This window comes from Artemia sp. Qi Xiang Cuo, chromosome 11, assembly GCF_049724085.1.
Source record: "Artemia sp. Qi Xiang Cuo chromosome 11, ASM4972408v1, whole genome shotgun sequence".
NCBI classification, from domain to species: Eukaryota; Metazoa; Arthropoda; class Branchiopoda; order Anostraca; family Artemiidae; genus Artemia; species Artemia sp. Qi Xiang Cuo.
In genome coordinates this window covers 1,310,146-1,333,066 of record NC_142804.1, presented here as the reverse complement: position 1 = coordinate 1,333,066, position 22,921 = coordinate 1,310,146, and the positions used below count along the sequence as shown (strand labels likewise).

The following is a 22,921-nucleotide window of genomic DNA, read 5'->3' as shown; positions in this document are numbered from 1 at the left end:
CCTTAATCTATTTCTTTAAAAAAAAAATAAGAGGAATTTAACATAAAAGCCCAAGCCAACAAATCAGAAAAATCACAGAATTATTCTTAGCCTCTGGTCTGTCCATTCAAAGGAGGTAATTGCTCTTTTGTAAATATAATCGTGGGAAAATCGAGGGACTTGATTGAATCACTGTCAATCTATCGTCACTGGTAAACTTATTGGACAAAATATAACATCAATGAGACTTTGATTAGTAACATTTATCATCCCATTGATATTATCCAGCAAAAGGGAGAGAAAAAAGAATCAAACAGTCCGTGGTAACGAACTGTAAGGAGTAACTCGGCCCAATAGTAACCAAAACTCAGAAAGGAATTTTGATAACAATTAATACATCAAAAGAATTGGCCTTTTCTGCTGATTCCATATATATATATATATATATATATATATATATATATATATATATATATATATATATATATATATATAAACTTCATTGAGTTCAAGGTTACCAGTCAAAAGCTACAAACCTGAGATAGTTTACCTGATTTTCGATCAGAGGAGAAATATCCCCCCCACACACAAAAGTCAAGGGATCTTAAAGAAAATCACGTGATCAGATTCTGCATATCAAAGGAACCTACTGTAGAGGTTTCAAGCTCCTGTCTAAATAAAAATGTAGAATTTTGGTTCTTTTTTTCTCTGAAGAAAGATCAAGGATGTGTTGGGTTTTTTTTTTCTCCAGGGGTGATGGCATCGAATTCAATGGTCATAGCAGATCGAGAAAAGATTCATCCAAACAGAAATTAAAAGTTCTAGTTAGACCCCGGCGCCGCGCCGATAAGGGAAGACCGAAGGAGGCGGGGCCAAAAATTACAGCAGCGGCGCGCCGCCGGCGCGATCAATGTTGACCGCAAACATATAGGCTCCCTCCCACGTTCGTTTTTTCCCAAAATCACCGGATCGAAATTTTGAGATAGCCATTTTCTTAAATATAGTCAAAAAATCTAACAACTATGTCTTTAGGTGCAAAATGATCCGCCACAGTCCCCGGGGGAAAGGCTGCGAGTTGTGAACTTTGCCCGTTGTTTACATATAGTATCTGCTAGTGTGAAGTATACAGCAATTTGGGGGGTGGGGTGCATGGGACGGATTTACAAGGGGGAATCTTTCTTTGGGAGGCATATTTCTGACGAGTAAATATTCTAGAGGAAATGCTACACTGGGGGGTTTTGACAGAATTACTATACGTAATTCTTTTTAATTGTTTTACATTCTCTTTGCCATTTTTTATTTGGTATATATCCAGGGGCTTTTTTTTGCTCTCTGGGAAATAATTTTCACGGAAGGGGGCATTTCTGGAGTGACCGAGATACCGATTAGAGATTAAAGTCTTGAACAAATGAAAGAATCCTAAGGACAATATTTCGGAGTGAATCATCCACAAGCAATTTTACAGAGGGGGGAGGGGGAATCTCAGCGAGGAAGGAACTGCCTGGAGGGAATTTGACGGGGGGGGCACTTTACGTTGGATTAAATTTAAACGGAGAAGTTTCGCGAGGGGGAGGTTTATATTTCATAGAGGGTGATCCAGATTTACCGGCATTATTTGAAAAACAGAAATTATTCCATATATGAAGGGTTGCCCTCTCCTCAATACCTTATTCTTTACGCTAAAGTTTGACTGGTTATTAAAAGTGAAACACGGGGGACTTGTAATTAGTATAGGAAGCTTTTTTTATAAGTGTTAACAACTTTAGCGTAAAGAGCAAGATATTGAGGAGGGGTAACCCTTCATATCCGGAATAAATCTGCTAAAACTAATATGCAAATTGTGTTTTAATTTTTCATGCACGGTTAGCCAAAATCAAACCTGCATTAGTTGAAAAAAATTCAGAAATTAAATAATAACAAGTTTTTTTTTTACTGAAAGTAAGGAGCAACATTAAAACTTAAAACTATCAGCGATTATTCCGTAAATGAAAGGGGCTGTCCCATCCTCAACGCCTCGTTCTTTACGCTAAAGTTTGACTCTTTTTCACCACTCTACTTTTTAAAACAATAACAAACTTTAGGATAAAGACCGAGGCATTGAGGAGGGGACGGCCCTTTTCATATACGTAATAATTGCTGTTTGGTTTAAGTTTTAATGTCGCTCCTTACTTTCAGTAAAATAATTTGTTTTTGTTTTTTAGTTTCATTTCATAAATACGATACTTTTGTCAACATATGAAGAACCGTGTATATTGCAATTGTATCTGTCTGGTTTATATGCAAAGTAACACAAGAGACGAAAATTAACGAACAAGAGAGTAGTGAAGAATTATGGTAAACAAAGTTATTTTTGGTAGTCACTAGTGATAAATCACTATGGGTGGCACCGTGATTGGGTGATTTTCAGAGATTCGGGGAACCAAATTTTTTTCGGCGTAACGCATAGATTTTTGGGGAAATACCCGAACATTCGGGGATAGTGCAAGGCCTACTTGAGTTTTAATCAGGAAAATAGAAATACTTTACCACACGAGAAAAGAAAAGCTCAGACTTTGCGGTTGACGCAATAAAGAATTGCCGCAAAATTAATTCAAAGTCAACCGAACGCCGCCACCTCTGCCGGCGGCGGTGCGCGTGCGGCGCGCCGACTGTGTTGTGACACTTCGGCGGCCGTCATCTGGGCCTCTCGTTGGTGGCGTTCGGTCAATGCGCCGGCGTGGCACCGGGGTCTATTTCTAGTGTACTTTTTAAGTGACCATAACGATTAAAGGGGAAATAGACCCACTCTTACTAGCATTTGGTTAGCAAAGACATCCGATCAAAATTTTGAGATAGCCAATTGTTCAGCATAGTTGAACGATCTAATAACTATGCCTCTTGGGACGACATGCCCCCCACCCCACAGCCCCTGTGGAAAGGGCAGTAAATTATGAATTTGCCCATTGTTTACATACTGTATTTATTACCATGAAATATAGATATTCTTCGGGGAGCTGGGTATTATCTGCAGGTAAAATTTTCCATAGAGAAACACATCTGGAGGAGGAATTTTCCAGGAAGAATTTTACAAGGGGAAAATTTACCGAATTCATGTACGTAATTTTTTTTTTTATTTGTCTTACTCTCTTTGGCGAAACAGTTTTACACGTGGAAATTGTCCAGGCAAAATTTTCTGAGCCGGGGGAGGATGTCTGGGCATTATTTGAAAATGATCAGAAATTGAATAAAAAGACATATTTTGTCAGCTGAAAGTAAGGAACAACATTAAAACTTATAACGAACAGAATTTTTTCAGTATATAAGGGGGGCAGCCCCCTCGATCCCTCTCTTTATGCTAAGTCTTGACTTTCTGTCCAATTATTTAAAAACGATTCCTAAAAGACATGGACCGTTTGATTTGACTAAGATCCTCTTGTAAAGTGCTACGAAACTTTAGCGTAAAGAACGAGAGATTGGGGGGGGAACGATATATTGGTGGGAAATGCGCCGCATGTGGCGGCACTGTTACATGCGCGGTTCCAACTGCTCCATCTCTCTTATCGTTATATATTATATTTTTATATACCTTTTAATATATTTTACGGCTTAGTTCAGGGTCGTATCTAAGATTTTTGTTCAGGGGGGGGGGGTCAAACCGAGTGACCCCCCCCCCCAGATGCTGCCCTGGCTCAGCCTAAACATACCAGCTGTCACTGTTAAGGTCAATTGGGCATTTTAAGGATTCGAAGAATACTTCCTAACTAACAAACAAAACTCAAGTTTAAAATAAAACTATAAATATACAAATACATATAACACTACAATGTAGATGAAAAAAAAACTACACAAAGAAAAATTATTTTAAAATATTAAGAATATACAGAAAATACACTTAATTTTGAATAATCTTTATGACCGACCAGGGGAGTCCGATGAACAATGAGTGAAATCAAGTTTCTCAAGCAATCCGACTAAGAAAAAAACTGCATAGCCTACATATCAAATACTAATTTAAAATCGCAAGCACGATACGCACACAGACAAAGGACAAAAACGAGGGGAAATTACTTTGAGAATGTTCGACAGGCATAAAAAGGCCAAAATAAAAACGTGGGAGCAATTTGAAAGCCAATCCAAACCCCAATTATGCCCACCTGCAAATCTATGCCCCATTTACAATCTTACTTCCATGTGATTGACAAGAATGCCTAGAAATCCTAATCCAAACCATCCAAAGGGGACTTTAAAGGAGGGCAGAAAAAAACAGAACTAAGTGTTTTCCCACCCCTATTCCGTTACTCAAATTCAAAAGACGAATTTGTGAACTTATTTTTTTGTATAGTGGCTTTCCTTTCAATAGACTTTTTTATTCACTCTACCGAAAGAATACAAAAGAAGAATTCAATAAATGAAATCGTCTCAAATGGCCAGCAATGCTTGGGGTGGTTTAAACTAATCCAATTTTGAGGGTCTCAGTATCTTTTTAAAACTTAACTTTTCTTATGTTGAATTGGATTTGAAGCAGTGAAACCTGCATATTTAGTGGAAAATAGCAAGTAACAAAGTTTAATTTGGATACTTTCCTAGGCGCATAGGTTTGACAGTTATAGGGGATCGCAAAGCTTTTTAAATGGAAGGGGGGGGGGGGTAGTAAACTGACAAATAAAAATCTTTGATCTCTTTTTGCTAGACTGGATTTTTTGGATCAATCTTGGAAATGTTGTAGGGAAGATTCTCTTTAACGACATGTTAGGCTCTCTTTCTCTCGCATCACTTTAGTAACAATATTACGCATCATAGTCCCGAAAGCAGGAAGGCGAACAAAGCCTTTGCTTGAAAAAAGAGAATAAAAAAAGTGAACTACCTGCCAGCTTCCAACTGTGGTTGTGTATATCGTTCGTAGAAATCCAGAAGCTCATTGGCTAGTCCTCTCGCCATCATTTGATCTGTCCTTGAGGATAGCCTTTTCTCTAATTCCACCTTAAAACATGAGTCAGTTAGTTGCGCTGAATCCAGGCACGCCTTTCCAACTCCCGCCATTTACCAGTGCCGCAGCCATTTAAACATTTGCCTCTCAATTACTTGGACTATCTGTTTTGGCTTTTTCTCTTTCTACAATTAGCCATGTCTTGGTGCAACCTACTGCAAAATACTTGATAACTTCAATTCAAAATCAACGGGCAGAAAGTATATCCCCACCAAAGAAAATGTACAAAATGATTTTGAAAAGATTAACCTTAGACCTAACTTAGTCACCTTGCTAAGCGAGAAATATTAGAAAGTAGGACTCTTAAGTAAGTCATGTCAACTATTTGACTTATTTAACTGATTGCCAAGGGTTCGGGGTTTCATTCAGCAGATTGAAACCCTACTGGTGACAATTTTTCATAACACGTTTCATACCTATGCAGATAGGGGGAATTCGAGTAAAGCGTGAAAATTTTACTCATGAATATACTTGTCTCATTTTGGTCACACATTTTCTGGTCAACTATATACAAAAATTATCCTTGAAAACAAAGACTAAACTATAATGCCCAGTCTAACACAGGGTACGTAAACATAGGATGTCAAAACACAGGGTATGTTATTGGTTTTCTATCTTCTAAATTGCTAAAAATTCTATTTCGCGTTAGTTAAGAGAAAAATGTTGATGAAATTTCAAACAATTCAAAACTTTGTTGGAAAATTTGTTGTTGTGGATTTTGGGCTTAAAATTCCAATTTCTTCGTTTGAGAAATAACTAAGGATGACTTTTGTGTTATAAGTTTTGCATTGAAGTTTAATGCTTGTTTTAAAATCTGAAATACTGTTTCAAGCCTTTAATTGCTTTTGGAGGTTCCACTTTTAAAATTTTCAAAATAAAAAATAAACGTTCTTTTACTTTGGTTAGTTCGCAATTCCGGATAAATTCTGCTTCTACTGCATCAGGAGATTGTTAGGGACAATTGTGATTGCGAAAACAAACATTATAATGGGTATTTCTTTTTTACTTTTGCTCTTTGTAGCCACAGTTCACTTGGCTTTGTGCTAATATATCCATCTGTCTATAATAATAGACCTGTTATTTATCCCAAAAGTATTTATTCTTTCCTTTTTTCAAAAATTGATAAATCAGCTCTAGACGTCACATTTGGCGGATAATCTCTACGCCTATCACATGATTAATGACAAAATGATGATGTGTGTTATAGAGAAGCTGTTTGAGGACTTCTTTTTTTCTTCAAAGAATTTCCTGAATTTAAGGTGCGGTGATTTTTGGAAGTAGACAAATTAATAGTGCTTGTCCGCAATACAGCCTACGTTTTGTTGTCTTTTCGACTATGGATGTCATGACCCTAGTGATTAGTTTGTCATGCCTGGTCATAAAAAAAAAGGCCAAAACTGACTAGAGTAAAAAATTTTAAGATATTATACTATATTAAGAAATAGTATTTTAAAATATTTTAAGATAGCGCATTATGAATGATACCATATGCAGCCAGAGGCGTAACTAGGTTTTTCAGCCCCCCCCCCCCGCCCTAGACCGATATCTACATATTTTACAGAAAAAGTTTTTTTAAGTTATGTAAAACAAGACGATGTGTATGGTACACCTCATGGTTCTTGGCAGATCTCCAAAACTATTTAATAAAAAGCAATCTTTTAAATCGTGTAAACTAAGGCGTTATACAACATCCTGGGGGGTATTGGCAACGCCTCACTCGGTTTTCTAAAGTGTATTTGGAATCGAAAGTCAAATTGGCTTAAAAAAAACAGTAGTGTCTAATGCAAAAAAAAAATCATCTTTTTACATAAAAAAAAATTCATCTTTTCTAAGTGTGTTCGCGCAAGTTAATGAATTTCATTCCCATTGTACAAGGTCAATGAATAAAATTTATGTTAATAATTTGGTTACGTCTAGGTCACGGTTTTCTCTTGTTTTTAGAGGGGCTGAGCTATGGAATTCGTTAAATGAGAATATTGAAATAGTAATTTAAGTGAATTTGAAAGGCTTATTAAAGAAATAATTGTTTTGTAAATATGATTTTAATGGTGAAGTTATGATGTTGGTAGACTCCAGGATAAGAATTTGAGAACCACTTTCCAGGAACAGTTGAATACTAAGCTTGAGAGTTTAAAATTTTATAATGTGGAAGATAATCGGAATACTATTAAAAAAACAATTTGTGAAGTTACTGAAGGCATAATAGGGAAGAAAGCTAAAACTGAAGCTAAGATTATTAGTGAAAAAGCGTTATGTTTAATATAAAGGAGAAAGGACTTGTACAAGAATTACCTTAGTGATAGATCATATGAAAACAAAAGGAAGATAAAGAAAGTAGAGAAAGCATTAAAACACGAACTAAGGAGGTGTGCAGTTGAGGCCATGGATAACATTGCCGATGATCTGGAAGATGTAGCTAGATGGCATAATAGTAAAACATTGTGCTGGCATATTAATAAATTGAGTGCGAGTATTCAATGCGGACTTGACCCAGTTAAAGATAGGAATGGGGCCGCAATTGGTGATAAGGAAAAAACTAAAGAGAGATGGGCCGACATTTTGAGAATTTGCTTAACCGAGATACAGTTGAAGGAAGAGATATAGAGGAAAATTAAAAAGTTCGTGATACATTGTATGTGAAGGAAGATTTGTTTTGTGAGGAGGAATTAGTGACAGTACTAAAAGGACTAAAGAATAATAAGGCTCCAGTTGCTGATAGGGTGGTAACTGAGTTTCTTAAATATGGTGGCTCTGAGGATAGAAATAAGTTACTGAAGATTATGAATGATTTTTCAAAAAGGGGAAGTACCTAATGATTTTAGGAAAACCTTAATTAATTCACTTTATAAGAAAGGTGATAAAAGTGAGTGTGATAATTATCGAGGGATTAGTCTGGTCTCTGTAGGTAGTAAATAACTTAGTAATATGATACTTTTTAGACTGAGAGATGCCATAGACCAAGCTTTAAGAGAAGAACAGTGTGGTTTTAGAAAAGGTAGAGGATGTGTCGACCAAATTTTCACCCTTAGGTTTATAATTGAGAAGTGCCTGAGTTTTCAAACACCTTTGGTCCTCAGTTTTATAGATTATGACCAAGCTTTCGATTATCTTGATAGGAGAGCTTTAGCAAAGGTTTTATCCTTGTATGGTATACCAGACAAATAATTAAAGTGTTTAGTACTATGTACGAGAATAACACCGCTGTGGTTAAAGTAGGACATGATGTTAGCAGGTGGTCTTGTATTAAATCAGGAGTTAAGCAGGGTTGTGTTTTATCCCCCTTAACATGGATTATATTGGTGGAATTTGTCTTAAGGGGCAAAGGAAAGGCAATGGGAAACCAAGGAATCATATGGGAGGAAAAAGTCTCCTGGACTTAGATTATGCGGATAATATAACCTTCCTAGATGAAAGTGTGAGCAAAATGAATGAAGTTTTAGAGGTTTTGCAAGTTCAGGGTGCTAGAATAGGTTTGAAAATTAAAGTTAAGAAGACTAAGTCATTAAGGCTAGGAATAAGTGAAGATGAAAAGGTGAAGTTGTGTAATGAAAAGATTGATCAGGTGGACAGCTTCACTTACCTTGGTAGTATTATTAGTAAAGATGGTGGGAGCAGTGAAGATGTCAAAAGTAGAATAGCCAAGGCTCAGGGTGTTTTTTCACAGTTTAAAAAAACGATAGGAAGAATAGGAAGATAAGTCTGCAAACCAAATTTAGAATATTAGAAGCTACAGTGACGACAGTGGTCAAATATGGCTCTGAAGCATGGGCGCTCCGAAAAGCGGCTGAAGATTTGCTAGATGTTTTCCAGAGAAATTGCTTAAGGATTGTTCTGGGTACCCCGCTGAGTGACCGTATTTCAAACAATAGGCTATACGAAAAATGTGGTTCAATACCGCTCTCTAGGGCTATGATGAAAGAAAGGTGTGGATGGCTAGGGCACGTTGTGCGGATGAAGGATGACAGATTGCCGAAGATTGTTCTTTTTGGCCAACCGTCTAGGGCTAAACGGAAAGCAAGTTCCTACGACCTCCACTCTTTTCTCCTTGTTAATGCCCAGTCTCTAAGCAATAAGGTGACAGAACTTTCTACAACAGTAAATGATAATAGAATTGATATTTGCTGTACAACAGAGACGTGGTCAGTCGATGAATTTAACACCCACATAAGCAACTATGATTTTCTTATCACCAGTAGGTTAAACAAGGAAGGTGCTATCATCACTCGTGGAAGAGTAGGTATGTACATTCGAAATGATATACCGCATCAGATATATGAAGGCTCTCAGAATACCGACTACGAGCTGTTGTCGACTACGAGCTCTTTACGCTAAAGTTTCTTATTGTTTTAAAAAATAAAGTCGTGAGACAGAGTCAACTTTACCGTAAAGAGCGAGGCGTTGAGGAGGGAACCGCCCCTTTCATATACGGAATAATTTCTGTTCGTTTTAAGCTATAATGTCGCTCCTTACTTTCAGTTTAAAAAACTTGTTTTTTATTTAATTTCTGATCGTTTTTTAGTTAAAGCAGATTCTATTTTGGCTAACCGTCACTGAATGAATAAATAAGACTGGCATAAAAATTTTACTTTTCTTTTGCTAAATGGATGTCTCTAAATTTGGTTATGACGTAATTTACAAATTAACTTACGTAACTAACTTCTATATTCGTATATTTTTCTTCTGGCAAAAAATGTAATAGGGTTTTCTGATATGCTGAATCTGACGGTGTGATTTTCATTATAATTCTTTCACTTGTAGGGGATGTTTCCCCCCTCTTTAAAAAATCGGGTAAATTTTCTCAGGCTCGTAGCCTTTGATGAGTAATACTAAACTTAGTAATATTTATATATTTAGAATCAGCATTATAAACACATTCTTTTGATACATTTATTGATATCAAATTCAGTTTTTAAAAGTTTCGATTACTATTGAGCCGTATCGCTTGTTTTTTTTATTGTTTTTTTAATTACGTATATGTTATTACGTATATAAGGGGGTTCTCCCCTTAGTCAATACCACGCTCTTCACGTTAAAAGTTAAAAAAAAATTTGATTCACAAACCCCTGAATCACAAAGGCCGTTTAATTAGAATAGATAGCTGTTTTGAAAGCACTAAAAAAAACTGTAGCGTAAAGAGCGAGGTATTGACTTGAGGGAGAACCCCCTCACATACGTTATAATTTCTGTTCGTTTTAAGTTCTAATGTTGCTTCTGTATACTTCCCAATAACCAATACTATATGTTAACATTGGGTAAAGCTCATAACTTTTAGCCCTCCCCCTGGGGACTTCGGGGGATTAAGTCATCCTAAAACACATATTTATCATATTTCCGACCATGTTGAACAAAATGGGTATCTCAAAATTTTGATCGGGTGACTTTGGGAAAAAAATAAGCGTGGGAGGGGGCCTAGTTTCCCTGCATTTATTTTGGTCACTCAAAAAAGGGCACCCCACCCCCCACTACCAGAAAAATTCCCCCTGAAAATGTCTGTATACTTCCCAATAACCAATACTATATGTTAACATTGGGTAAAATTCATAACTTTCAGCCTTCCCCTGGGAGCTTTAAGGGCTTAGTTTATCTCAACTGACGTAGCTACAGCTTTTTTGATCATTTTGAACATGGTTCTCTCAAGATTCGGATCGGATTATTTTGGGAAAAAAATGAGCGTGGGAGGGGGCCTTGTCGCAGTTTACTGTTTTTGTCACTCGAAAATAGCACTATAACTTATAATTTCCGTTCCAATGAGCCTTCCCACCATATTCAAGGACCACTGGGTCGATACGATCACCCCTGAAAAAAAAAAAAAAAAAAAAAAAAAAAAAAAAAAACCAACACGGTTTCTTTCTACTGGCAAAAAAATTAAAATTCAAAAATTTTGTATATAGGCGCTTGAAACCTCTACAGTAGGGTTCTCTGATACGCTGAATATGATGGTGTGATTTTCATTAAGGTTCTATAACTTTTAGGGGGTCTTTCCCCCTTTTTTCGAAAATCAGCCAAATTTTCTCAGGCGCCTAAGTTTTGATAACTTTTGATTAAACTTGATGAAACTTATATATTTGAAATCAGAATTAAAATCTGATTCTTTTGATGTATCTATTGGTATCAAAATTCCGTTTTTTAGAGTTTCGGTTACCATTGAGCCGGGTCGCTCCTTACTTACAGTTCGTAACCACGAACTGTTTGATGGGTTTATCAAAGATTCTAGCACAGTACATTATCTCATCAAAATTGTGGAAGAAGCCCTGGAGCATCTAGAAAATAAAGCTGCATTTGTAGAAATATTGCAAGCAGACTTAGAAAAGGCTTTCGACAAATCAAGCCATCCGGATATTCTTCAGTCAATGACAGAAATAGACCTTTTTTAATTCGGATAGTTTATAGTTTTTTACACGGACGGCAACAGTGTGCTGTTGTTGATGGAGCGCAATCGGATTTTCTTGAGATTTTACCCCAAGGTACCAAAACGGGACCTGTTTTATTTTTAATGTTGTGTCTTAGCATGAAAAGAGAGGAAAGTTTACAGATGATTTGTCATTGCAGATACTTCATAAGCTAGGATCCTTCATTAGTACGGATGGCATAATTCGCCGTTTGGAGGCTGACTGTGAAGAAAACGGCTTTCAAGTAATAGGAAAAAGTCAGCACTTATGAGAGTCTCGTTAAAAAAAACAGAAGTTCCTAGTCAAAGTGATATAAATGTGCCAATTGTAAATAATATGACAATTTTATGTTTGACTTTTAACGAAAAAATGTCATGGTTGGATCATCTAAATAATTGTACTAAGAAGACGAATATAACTTTGTGTAATCTAGTTATAATGCGACGATTTATTTTTACTCATTTTTCGCCGTTGATTCTTCATAAACTTTAGATTCGAAGTATTTTAGAGTATGCTTGCCCTGTGTGGCATCCGGGGCTAAGTAAAGAGCAAAGAAATGACCTTGAGAATGTGCAGGAACGAGCTACCCGTGTGATATTAGGTCCGGAATTCACGAATTATGATGATAGCCTTAAAATCCTAGGCCTAGATGGACTTGATGCCAGGCGACACCAGCTTACAATGGCCTTTGGACAGAGCAATTGGAGTCAAGCAGGCATCGAGATTTGTTCCCTGAACCGGCAAGAACAGGCTGTAATAGAAGGCACCAGAATAAATTCAAGCCTTGTAAGCCCATGGCTACCAATCAATACAGATTGTCTTGTCGACAGTATTTTGTGACTTATTTTAATAAATAAGTGACAAGGAAGAATGATTATTTAAATTATATTGTGTCTCATTTAATTCTTGTTATTTGACATAATAAATTCGTATCGTAAAGCAGGTCGTCCTCGTCTGGAGTGGGAGGACGTCATAAAGAAAGATTTAAAGGAAATGGAAACTTCATGGGCGGGTGTAAACAGGGAGGCTTTAAATAGATTGGAATGGAAGAGCGTGCGTAGCTGTGTTGGCCTCAGGCGGCTTGGTGCTGCAGTGAGTTGTTAGTAGTAGTATTAATGTAATAGGATGCAGTTGATATATTAAATTGGTATTAAATTATTAAAAGTAGTGTTTTATTTTATTGAGGTGTGTTATGGAAGAACTTAAGTGTGGAGTGTTAAGGGAGTGGTAGCAGGGTATATGATAATGTATTTGTATTTCTGTTGAGTTTTTTTTTATCAATAACTGATATTAAATAAATACAATAAATAAATAAAATTAATCCTGATTTATAGAAAACAAATCCAACTGCATAAAACAGAGTCGCTCAATTTGCGCTTCGAAAGGCATAGGAAGAATTATTAAATATTTTCCAAAGAAATTCTCGAACGATAGGGATTATCAACAAGCTGTACGAGAAATGGGCTTCGGTACTAATTTATAGGGTTATAATGAAGGAAAGGTTGATATGGGTAAGACCCGTTTTAGGAAGGAAATTTGACAGATTGCCAAAGATTGAACTTTCTAGCCACTCATCTGGGGCCTAACGAAGCTGGGGGCAGGTTAACACCAAAACGAATGGGAAGAGGTCATAAGGGAGGACGAAAAAGAAAATCGGAAGGTACTTGTGTAGAATCCAGAAAACAAGCAAGAAGTGTAGTTTCGCTAATGCTAATGAAATAATACAAAATAGGATGAAAATATAATAGTTCAGAAACAAATTTGGGCTATATGTTTGCACTTTGGGGGGGGGGGGTAAAGCATAGCATATATTAAGTACGCAACCTAACCTAATCTAGGTACATTTTACTACCCCTAAACCCCAAAAAAACTAAAGTTTAAATATAGTTCCCAGAGTGAGAAACCATTTGTTTATACAGCGTCTAGGCATTACCTGGTAAAATGCCTATCTGATCTTCAATACAATTCTTGCATGTTTACTGGATTCTACACAAGTACCAATCGGAATTCCATGGAAGGGGAGTAAAGAGTAAATCTTTCTATAGACTAGGCTTCAGGAGGAGCGCGTGCAGCTGTTTTGGCCTCGCGTGGCTTTGTGCTGCAGTGAGTTGTTAGTAGCAGTACAAACGGTAGTAGTACTGTATCTGACTGCTTTATTTTGCAAAATTTTAAGCGGCTTAGCCTAAATGAGATCTTAAAAACATTAAAAAGTCTATCCAAAAAATGGTAATGATTTTCAAAAATATGCTTTAAACACTGAATGTAACTTTTTTGCAGTTTTCTTTTTTTTTCTCTCTCTCTTTTTTTTTCTCTTCATATAAGCTCCAACATCAGATGTACACATAGTTTCCAGCTAGGATAATAGAACAGAAAAGAAGCCACTAACGAGGGGAATTCATAACAGGATGAACCGCTACCAATGAGAAAAATCTGTCACAATCAATCACTAACACGGAATACGATAATCAAAATTTGGACCCACCGCATATTCTCATATAATTTGTTTTAATATTTGATCATTAATTAATATATATTTTTTATTTTAAAGTTTATTCCCTAACAACAAAAATGTCGTATTTGTCCGATCGAGTTTAAAATGAGTTGAGAACATTGTTGGTTGTTTTTTTTTTTTTGTCTCGAGTTCTTTTCGTTAGTTCCTTACATTATGTCGACAGATTGTCCATACTTCTTTGATCAAAATTCTACTAGCTCAAAAAGTTTAGAAAAACATTTAAGCAAATTTTAGACACCCAAAATCTAAACAGATCCAGAAAAACACCGGCTCTGATTTATAGGTGTTATTGATTGGAGCTGTTTGAAAATGTGTTTTTTGCGCATTTGCTCCTTTCTTGATTATCTTCTTTTATTTAGTTGCTGAACAATATAACTATCTACAGCTTTTATGTCAGTATACATTAAATAAATAAAAAAGTTTTTTCAACAGAAAGTAAGGAGAAGCATTCAAACTTAAAACGGACAGAAATTACTACGAATATGAGGGGATTTGCCCCCTCCTCACTACCTCTCTCTTCACGCTGAAGTTTTTAAGTACTTGTAAAAAAAAATCTTATTTTTATAATTAAGCTATCCTTGTGTTTCAGGAGTCGTTCTTAAAGAACTGGGACGAAAAGTGAAAGGTTAGCGTAAAGAGCGAGGTAGTGAGGAGGGAGCAGCCCCTCAAATATGCATGATAGTTTCTGTTTATTTTCAGTTTGAACTGTTGTTCCCAACTTTCAATTGAAAATTTTTTTTTTTCGTTTAATTTCTGATCGTATTTTATATAATGCCAGAAAACCCGTCTCCCCCACCAAGGAAAAATTCTTCTCATCCACGGAAAGACCCTCTAGGCAATTTAATCCCGACGAAAATTCATCCTGGACAATTACCCTTAACAACTCCACATGCAAAATTGAGTCGGCAAAGAGAGAGTAAGACAATTAAAAAGCATTTCGTACAGGAATTTTAGAATATCTCCCCTATTCAACATTTCCCCGGAAAAGCTCGTCCCCCCGAAGCATCTGAAGGGTGATTCCCCCGAAAATTTAACCCCCCCCCCCAAACCAAAATATGTATGCACACTACCCATTAAGAAATACTATGCGTAAACAATGGGCAAATTTCATAACTTAAAGACCTTTCCCCAGTGGCTGGGGGGTCTTGTTATCTCCAAAGGCATAGTCATTGGATATTTTCAACTAAGGTGAACAAAATGACTATCTAAAACTTCTCATCGGACGACTTTGGGTAAAAAGGGGAGGGGGAGGGGGGGCTAGCAGCTCTCCAATATTTTTGGTCACTCAAAAGGAGCACTAGAACTTTTAATTTCTGTTCGAATGAACCCTTCCCAATATTCTAGGACCATTAATTCGATATGATCACCCCTGAAAAAAAAAAAAACAACAAATAAACACGCATCCTTGATCTTTCTTCTGGCGTAAAATACAAAATTCCACATTTTTACAGAAGGAAGCTATAAGCCTCGACAGTAGAGTTCTCTGATACGTTGAATCTGACGGTGAGATTTTCGTTTTTATTTCTTGACCTTTAGGGGCTATTTCCCCCTTTTTCGAAAATCAGGCGAATTTTCTCAGGCTCGTAGCTTTTGATGGGCAACACTGAACTTAGTGAATCTCATTTATTTGGAATCAAGATTATAAGCCTCTTTTGATATATCAGTTGATATTAAAATTCCATTTTTAGAGTTTCGGTTACTATTGAGAAGCGTCGCTTCTTACTTACAGCTCATTACCACGAACTGTTTGATCAACAAATATTGAAATCTTGGGTGTATCCCATTTGAGCGCTTTCCCATTTGAGCGCCATGGCGCGCAAATGGGAATTTCCCATTTGCGCGCCGTATTTTAATTAGTTCAGTTGTGTCCCATTTGAGCGCCAGATAATATTTTGCGTATGTTAGGTGATATAGCTAGGTGATCATTTAAATTTTTCTCAAATCATATTATTGACTTACTAATAAAGTAAACACACCACTCGATGCCTTTTTTAGGCTCTTTCCAAATATAATAATCATTTTTGTCGGAAATGAATTTTACCCCCACCCCTATGTATACCAATTCAGGGCATATATGTGCACATTAGGGGGTGGGGGTAAAGTTTAAACTTAACTCCCATTAACATCAGAAATAAAATTTGCCCACCCCCTAATATGCAAATAAATACCATGAATTGGTATATATAGGGGTGGGGGTAAAATTCATATCAGAAAAAATGATTATTCTATTTGGAAAGAGCATAAAAAAGGTATCGAGTGGTATGTTTACTTTATTCTTATGTCAATAATATCAACTGCGAAAAATTTACCGACGGGTCTTCATGTCTGTTTTCCTCATACAGTATATAGCGGTGGATACCGCATAATGCATAAGTACCTGTATATACCTTTAGTAGTAAATATATATGGTATACATAAATACTATATATATTTACTTAGTTTATAATACTATAAATGGAAGTTATTTTCACAACCATTGACCCAATAAAATCCTCAGTTTTGTTCGTTGTCTTCGTGGCAATAAATATTTCTACAGGTCAATGTGGCAGCAAACCACGCTTCATCCACCGCAAAATCACAATTTTGGGTTTGGCGCTCAAATGGTACTCCGTGGCGCTCAAATGGGAACAAAATTCCATGGCGCTCAAATGGAACAAAATTCCGTGGCGCTCAAATGGGAAAGCGCTCAAATGGGAACACCCCGAAATCTTTTAGTCACAAATAAAAGCACAATTTTGCTCACCGTACACTTCCTCATGAACATCTATATTTAAGCTTCACTTACTTCCGACTTTATTTTACTATTTACTAGCTGTAACACCCATATCATACTTGCAAGTATTCCGATCCCCCCCCCCAATGAAACTTGCCCTGATATCTATTTCCGTACAATCAAGCAACTTCAAACCACCATTACCCAAAATTAGTTTTTTTTTTTTTTTATACTGAATGGTATTTTCAAGATGTCCGTCTTGTACGTTGCACAACCGTCCAGGTTCGTCATTACAACGGTTTATATGGGGGCCATTATAAACTTCAAAGGCTATTTTCTTGAACCTGACCCAACTCAAAGTATCTTAAAGCTAACTTGCTATTAAGGGACGCTTCGCATTTGTTACAAATCTTAACTGGAGTGAATTATAGAAGGAACTAGTTATACAATCTTTAAAGGTGAAATATAACTCAGGGGTTCCTAAACAGGGTATACACACCCCAGGGGGTATGGAAAAGGATTTAAAGGGCTTTAGAAAGGATTCTATACAATTACCTAACACGGCACACATTACATACTAGCATTTAAGCAAAAATTCAACAAATTCAGCAAAAATTTCCCCTGTAAATGAGCCTTAACTTCAGAAATAAAATCCTGGCACTATCCCTGATTCAGTTTATTATAATTTTCCTTAGTCATCATATCAATATCAAACATCTTGCTTAAAAAGTTGCGAGCAGCGTTTGCAATTATTCCCTTCCAGACAGACAATAAGTCATATTTCTGGTTTAACCCGCTTCTGTCGCCCTTTAGCCAATATTTAAAATTCAGACAGTTTTGGTGCCGTAAATTTCGGCCTTTAAATGGAAAGAAAGCTCATATTGCAAATTTTTGCCGACAATTGAAGCCCAAAAGAGTTGGTCACTCCAAACAAAGGTAAATTTCTTTCCGCCACATATATGGACCCTCTAAAATTAAAGCACGTTTTCCGTCATGTGTTTTTGTGTAGGGAATACGCTGTTAATTTCGGAGGCTAGAAAAATTTTGATAATTTCATATACCACAATGTTTTTCCATTTACGAAAAATTAAGCAAGAAAAACGGGTTTTAATTTTGATAAAGCAGTGAATAAATACAATAAAAAAAACACTTAATTAAACAAATACACTCCGAATATTTCGGCCCCACGTCCGGGAGCGTGTTTGTTTAATTAAGTGTTTTTTTTTTGTATTTATTCACTGTTTTATCAAAATTAAAACCGGTTTTTCTTGTTTAATTTTTCGTAGAAAGATTTTGGTTTACATTATGCCGCATTCACAGTGGGATTTTAATAATACTGATATTTAGCGAGCGCTAATTCAAGCCCATCGCAATTTTTCATAGAGTTTTGCACCGAATTAGACAAGTCTGAAAAATGTGATTGCGCTTGTTAAGTCTCAGAATTAGTGAAATCTCATTGTGAATGGGGTATTAACGAACCTAGCATTCAAATTCAAGAAGGAGAGCAATGCCCTGGTAGAACTGCTTAAGCTTTATCATTTTTCTTTTTTTATTTTAAACATAATGAAAACTCAAAAGGGGCTTTGCCTATCAAACTAATTCGGTAAGAGTTAAGCTTAAGCGGCATTTAATTTTAAGCTTTTCAATCGTGAATAGACCGTCCTACAAACAAAGAACAAAGCTATGTTTTGTTCTTGGTTTATAGGACTCGGGGGTGTATGTCAGAGGAACCAATTCGCGAAAATGGAGGGACGAGGATTTCCCTTCGATTTTTACAAAATGAAGATGCAAAATCAGAATCTGGGGGCATTTTTAAGATTTTTCAAGGAAAATACAAAAAAGAGGTTTTTCCAGAAGTTGGGGAAAGGAATAGTTTCGATTTTGCTAATGGAAATAAATAAAAAAAATATTTTTAAAGATGTAGGGAGGTAATTGGCTTTAAACTGACGGCCCCTAGAATAGTTATACTTCCTTCATCCCTATATGTATGTCACAGTTGTTGCAATATATTATAATCAGGCATTTTGTCTGGGGGACAAGAGGACATCAATCTTTAGTTTGGTAGATCAGTAGTGTCAATTCACGAAAATCTGGGAGAAGGGGGCAAGATATAGTCTACTCCTTATACGAAGGGAGAGAAGTTTGTCGTCTTTTTACAATTTTTCAATGAAAATACAAAAAAAAACCATTTTTCAACGAAAATACCTTCAAAAAGCGCATTTTCAAAATCTAGAGGAAGGATATAAAAGGCATATACCCCTCCTACCCGAATTGACGCCGCTATAAGAGAATATCACTGGCTTTACAACATATACAAAGCTCTATGTCTCCAACCATGCCTGTAGACTTCCAATGGAGGTCATTTAAGATGCTTGTTCAGATTTAATTTATATATTTTTTTCTTAATTTAAGTCATTGATTTTTTTTACTCAAAAGTCCCACTCTTTACGCTGAAGCTTTATTTATCGGTTGCCTTCCAAAAAGTTTGAACTGAAATTTTATGGCTTAAGACAAATGTGAATGAATAAACCTTCCATTCCGGGAATTCTATGATAAAAAATATTAAATTTAAATATTCTCCTAAGTAAACTTACATATTTAATATACATTTAAATATTAAACTGAAGTTTTAAACACTTCTCTGTGGTTAGCGCACTCAGTCTTGAAACGTTCGAAAAAAAAAAAATATCAAACTTAACCGTCATAGGCGAAGACTTGAGGAGAGTGATAGCCCCTGTCATATGCGCAGAGTATGTATATTATACTTATAACATGTGTATTATATAGAATAATTTTTGTTCGATGGAAGTTTTAACGCCGGTTTAGACTTCAGTTGAATAAACTTGTTTTCTTTCATTTTTAATGTTATATTCGGGGTTATTCTAGAAAAGGAGAGAAGCTACCGCAACCTTCAGCCCCACATACTTTACACTAAAGCTTAATTTTTGTATAGCAATATATCGAGAAAGAAATTATAGGTGGAGTTTCTGCTTCTCAAAGTAAAATAGAATTTTCTAGAATAAGAGGGTGGATTTCATTTCTATCAACCTCCGTTCTTTATATGGTACGCAATTAATTAAAAAAAAACTTTTTCCACAAAACAGGTTTTTCAAAGAAACGTAAAGAACTCCATTAAGCCAAGAATGAGCAGAAATAAAGTCAAATAATCTTCCAAGCCTAAAACTACCACAAATCCCTATCAATAAATAAATCAAACTCAACGTGAACAGAAATTACAATAAATAGCCGAGTCAAAGTCAAAACGAGCCAAAATTAACGTGAGAGGGCTATATATGATATATATAATATATGATATATAAATAATATATGATAAATATATATATAAATATATATATATATATATATATATATATATATATATATATATATATATATATATATATATATATATATATATATATATATATATATATATATATATATATATATATATATCATATATATATATATATATATATATATATATATATATATATATATATATATATATATATATATATATATATATATATATATATATATATATATATATATATATATATATATATATATATATATATATATATATATATATATATGATATATATATATATATATGTATATATATAATATATGATATATATATAATATATGATATATATATGATATATATATAATATATGATATATATATATATATAATATATGATATATATATATATATATATATATATATATATAATATATATAATATATGATATATATAATATATGATATATATATATATAATATATGATATATATAATATATGATATATATAATATATGATATATATAATATATGATATATAAATAATATAGGATATATATATATATATATATATATATATATATATATATATATATATATATATATATATACATATATATATATATATAATATAATAATATATATATATATATATATATATATATATATATATATATATATAACCTTATATGCCCCCAGGATATAGCTTTCAACCCTTGCCCTGAAGGCTGTGGGGGGGGGGGGGTCATCCTTAAAGACAAAATTTCCGGACCTTTCCACTACTTTGAACAAAATGGCTATCTAAAAATTTTGATTGGATGTGTTTGGGGAAATGGTGGGCGTCATAGGGGGGTTAGTTGCTCTCCAATCACATTTGACTATTAAAAACGGAACTAGCCATTTCAGTTTCTTATCGCATGAGCCTTTTCCGAAGTTTCTACGACAAGAAATGGCCATATCAAAATTTCTATCAGTTGCATTTCAGGAAAATAAGCGGTGAGGGGGGTATTCACCCTCCGATCACTCTGAATCTAAAAAGGGCACTAGAACCTTTTATTACCCGTCATATGTGCCCCCTCCGAAGTTTATACGATCACCCTTTCTATATATACCTTATATGCCCCCAGGTCATAACTTAGATAATTTCTTAAACCACATTGTCCTGACATCACATAAAAAAAGAAAAACGAGCAGTATTTTCATTTGGCCTTTAAAAACCCCATTTTTCCTCGTTTTTCTTTCTTTATGTCATAACTTACAACCCTTGCCCAGATGTCTGGGGGGGGGAGTGTCATCCTCAATGATATAATTCCTGGATCTTTCAACTACGTTGCACAAAATAGCCATCTCAAAAATTTTATTGAATGTGTTTGGGGAAATTTTGGGCGTGGGAGGGTGTTAGTTGCCCTCCAATCATTTTTTACCATTAAAAAAGGGCATTAGCCCTTTTAATTTCCAATCGAATGTGCCCTTTTTGAAGTTTCTACGACAACTCCTTCGATACGGTGTCCTGGTCTAAAACCTACACTCAGTGCTTCCACTATGTCGGATTTTCCTGACATTGTCGGATTTTCGGCCCTCTTGTCGGACAAAAAATATCGTGTCGGACTTCGGAATTTTGTCGGATTTTCAGTAAAAAACGGATATTTTTCGGATTTGTGTATTTTTCTAGATTACTGGAGTCTCCAACTCCAGTAAAAAAGGATTTTCAAACTAGTAAAATTAGAAGACTAATTCTATTAGGGATTTTCAGAAAGTCATTAGCGTTAGTGGTAACAGTTTGACAGGGTACAATTTAGGAAAATTTGCACATGCTGTGCTTCAATCTGCTCTGATATTTCAGTTAATTTCAAGATCTGAGGAAAGTTAAGGTGAGACTTATGCTTGCATTTTTCCAATGCCAGTATAAGATTAGAAAGTCTATTGCCAACATAGTAGCCTACAGGAGAGCTAGGCCACCATGGTTTAGTGACACCATGTGCTTTACAGGTTCAGAATGTTTTAATGTCTCAAAATGGCCTACTGAAAAGAAGAATGCAAGTTGGGTGTGGGTCTAGGTATGTAGATCGGTAAAAGACTGGTGAATAGGCACTCTTCTTGAAGTCAAGTTTAATTCTAACAGAGAAATTACCCATAATTTGTCCAGAACTGATCTGCGAAGCACACTTGAACCATCGTAGCTATCCTGAGCAGCACTATGGACACTCAGGACAGAATAAATGGAGTCTGCACCAAGCAGAATAGCCTACATGTACCCTTCATGGGCTGCATATGTCTGGAACCGGGGTATGGAAGGAGAAAAAAAGAGTTTCTCTGAGCAGTAGACTATAGCTAACCAATCAGGAACTCTACTATTTTGCGATCCTCACCCAGCCTAGACTACTTTCTCTAATGGAGAGAATCTGTCTCTTGTCAGTAATGCCGAAAGTGAAATCATTCCCAAGCACAGCTAACTTCCACTTAGGAGAAAAATTGGTAGGTCTTCTCCTGAGTGGAAATTAGCTCTCTTGGGACTCTATCTCGTTTTGGGCATTCACTAAGTAGTAGCATATCCACTTATTAGGCAATGTTAGCTTTATTGCGCGATAGTCTTAAAAGAGTAGAGTTCCTGACTGGCTATAACTAGGGTATCCTACAAGGAAGGTTTAAAAGGTCAAGAGGGTTTAAATTTCCTTTAAGGCTACTCTGACTATCATACAGTAGATTTACACAGGCTTTTTCAGGTTGGTGTAGCCTGTGTCATAGATTAGTTTTGTTTTAATATATCAAAAAGTGTCATAGGCTATATAATTCACATTCGTCTTTTTCTTTTCTTTTTTTTTTACTATTAATATAAAGAAAACTACAATTATTAAGTCAAACTGTATTGAAAACAGCAAACCTATCATCTACGAGATTAATTCAATATCATGTACACAATTATTCAATGTGCTTCACAGGTTCATCTTTTGCTAATATCTCAGTAGTATTGATATAACGATTACAACGGGGTTGGTACCCATATAGCTATAACGATTACAACGGGGGTGGTACCCATATAGCTATAACGATTAA

The 22,921-nt window shown here is 35.4% G+C and overlaps 1 protein-coding gene across 1 annotated transcript in view; it reads right to left on the bottom strand.

Moving 5' to 3' along the window:
• LOC148946513 (tRNA dimethylallyltransferase) overlaps positions 1 to 22,921 on the bottom strand; it is a 296,612-nt gene that overhangs the window by 170,541 nt on the left and 103,150 nt on the right. Inside the window, exon 6 of the mRNA XM_089097399.1 lies at positions 4,823 to 4,938. Within this exon, the coding sequence (XP_088953525.1) occupies positions 4,823 to 4,938 (116 nt within the window). The remainder of the gene's footprint in view (positions 1 to 4,822; positions 4,939 to 22,921) is intronic.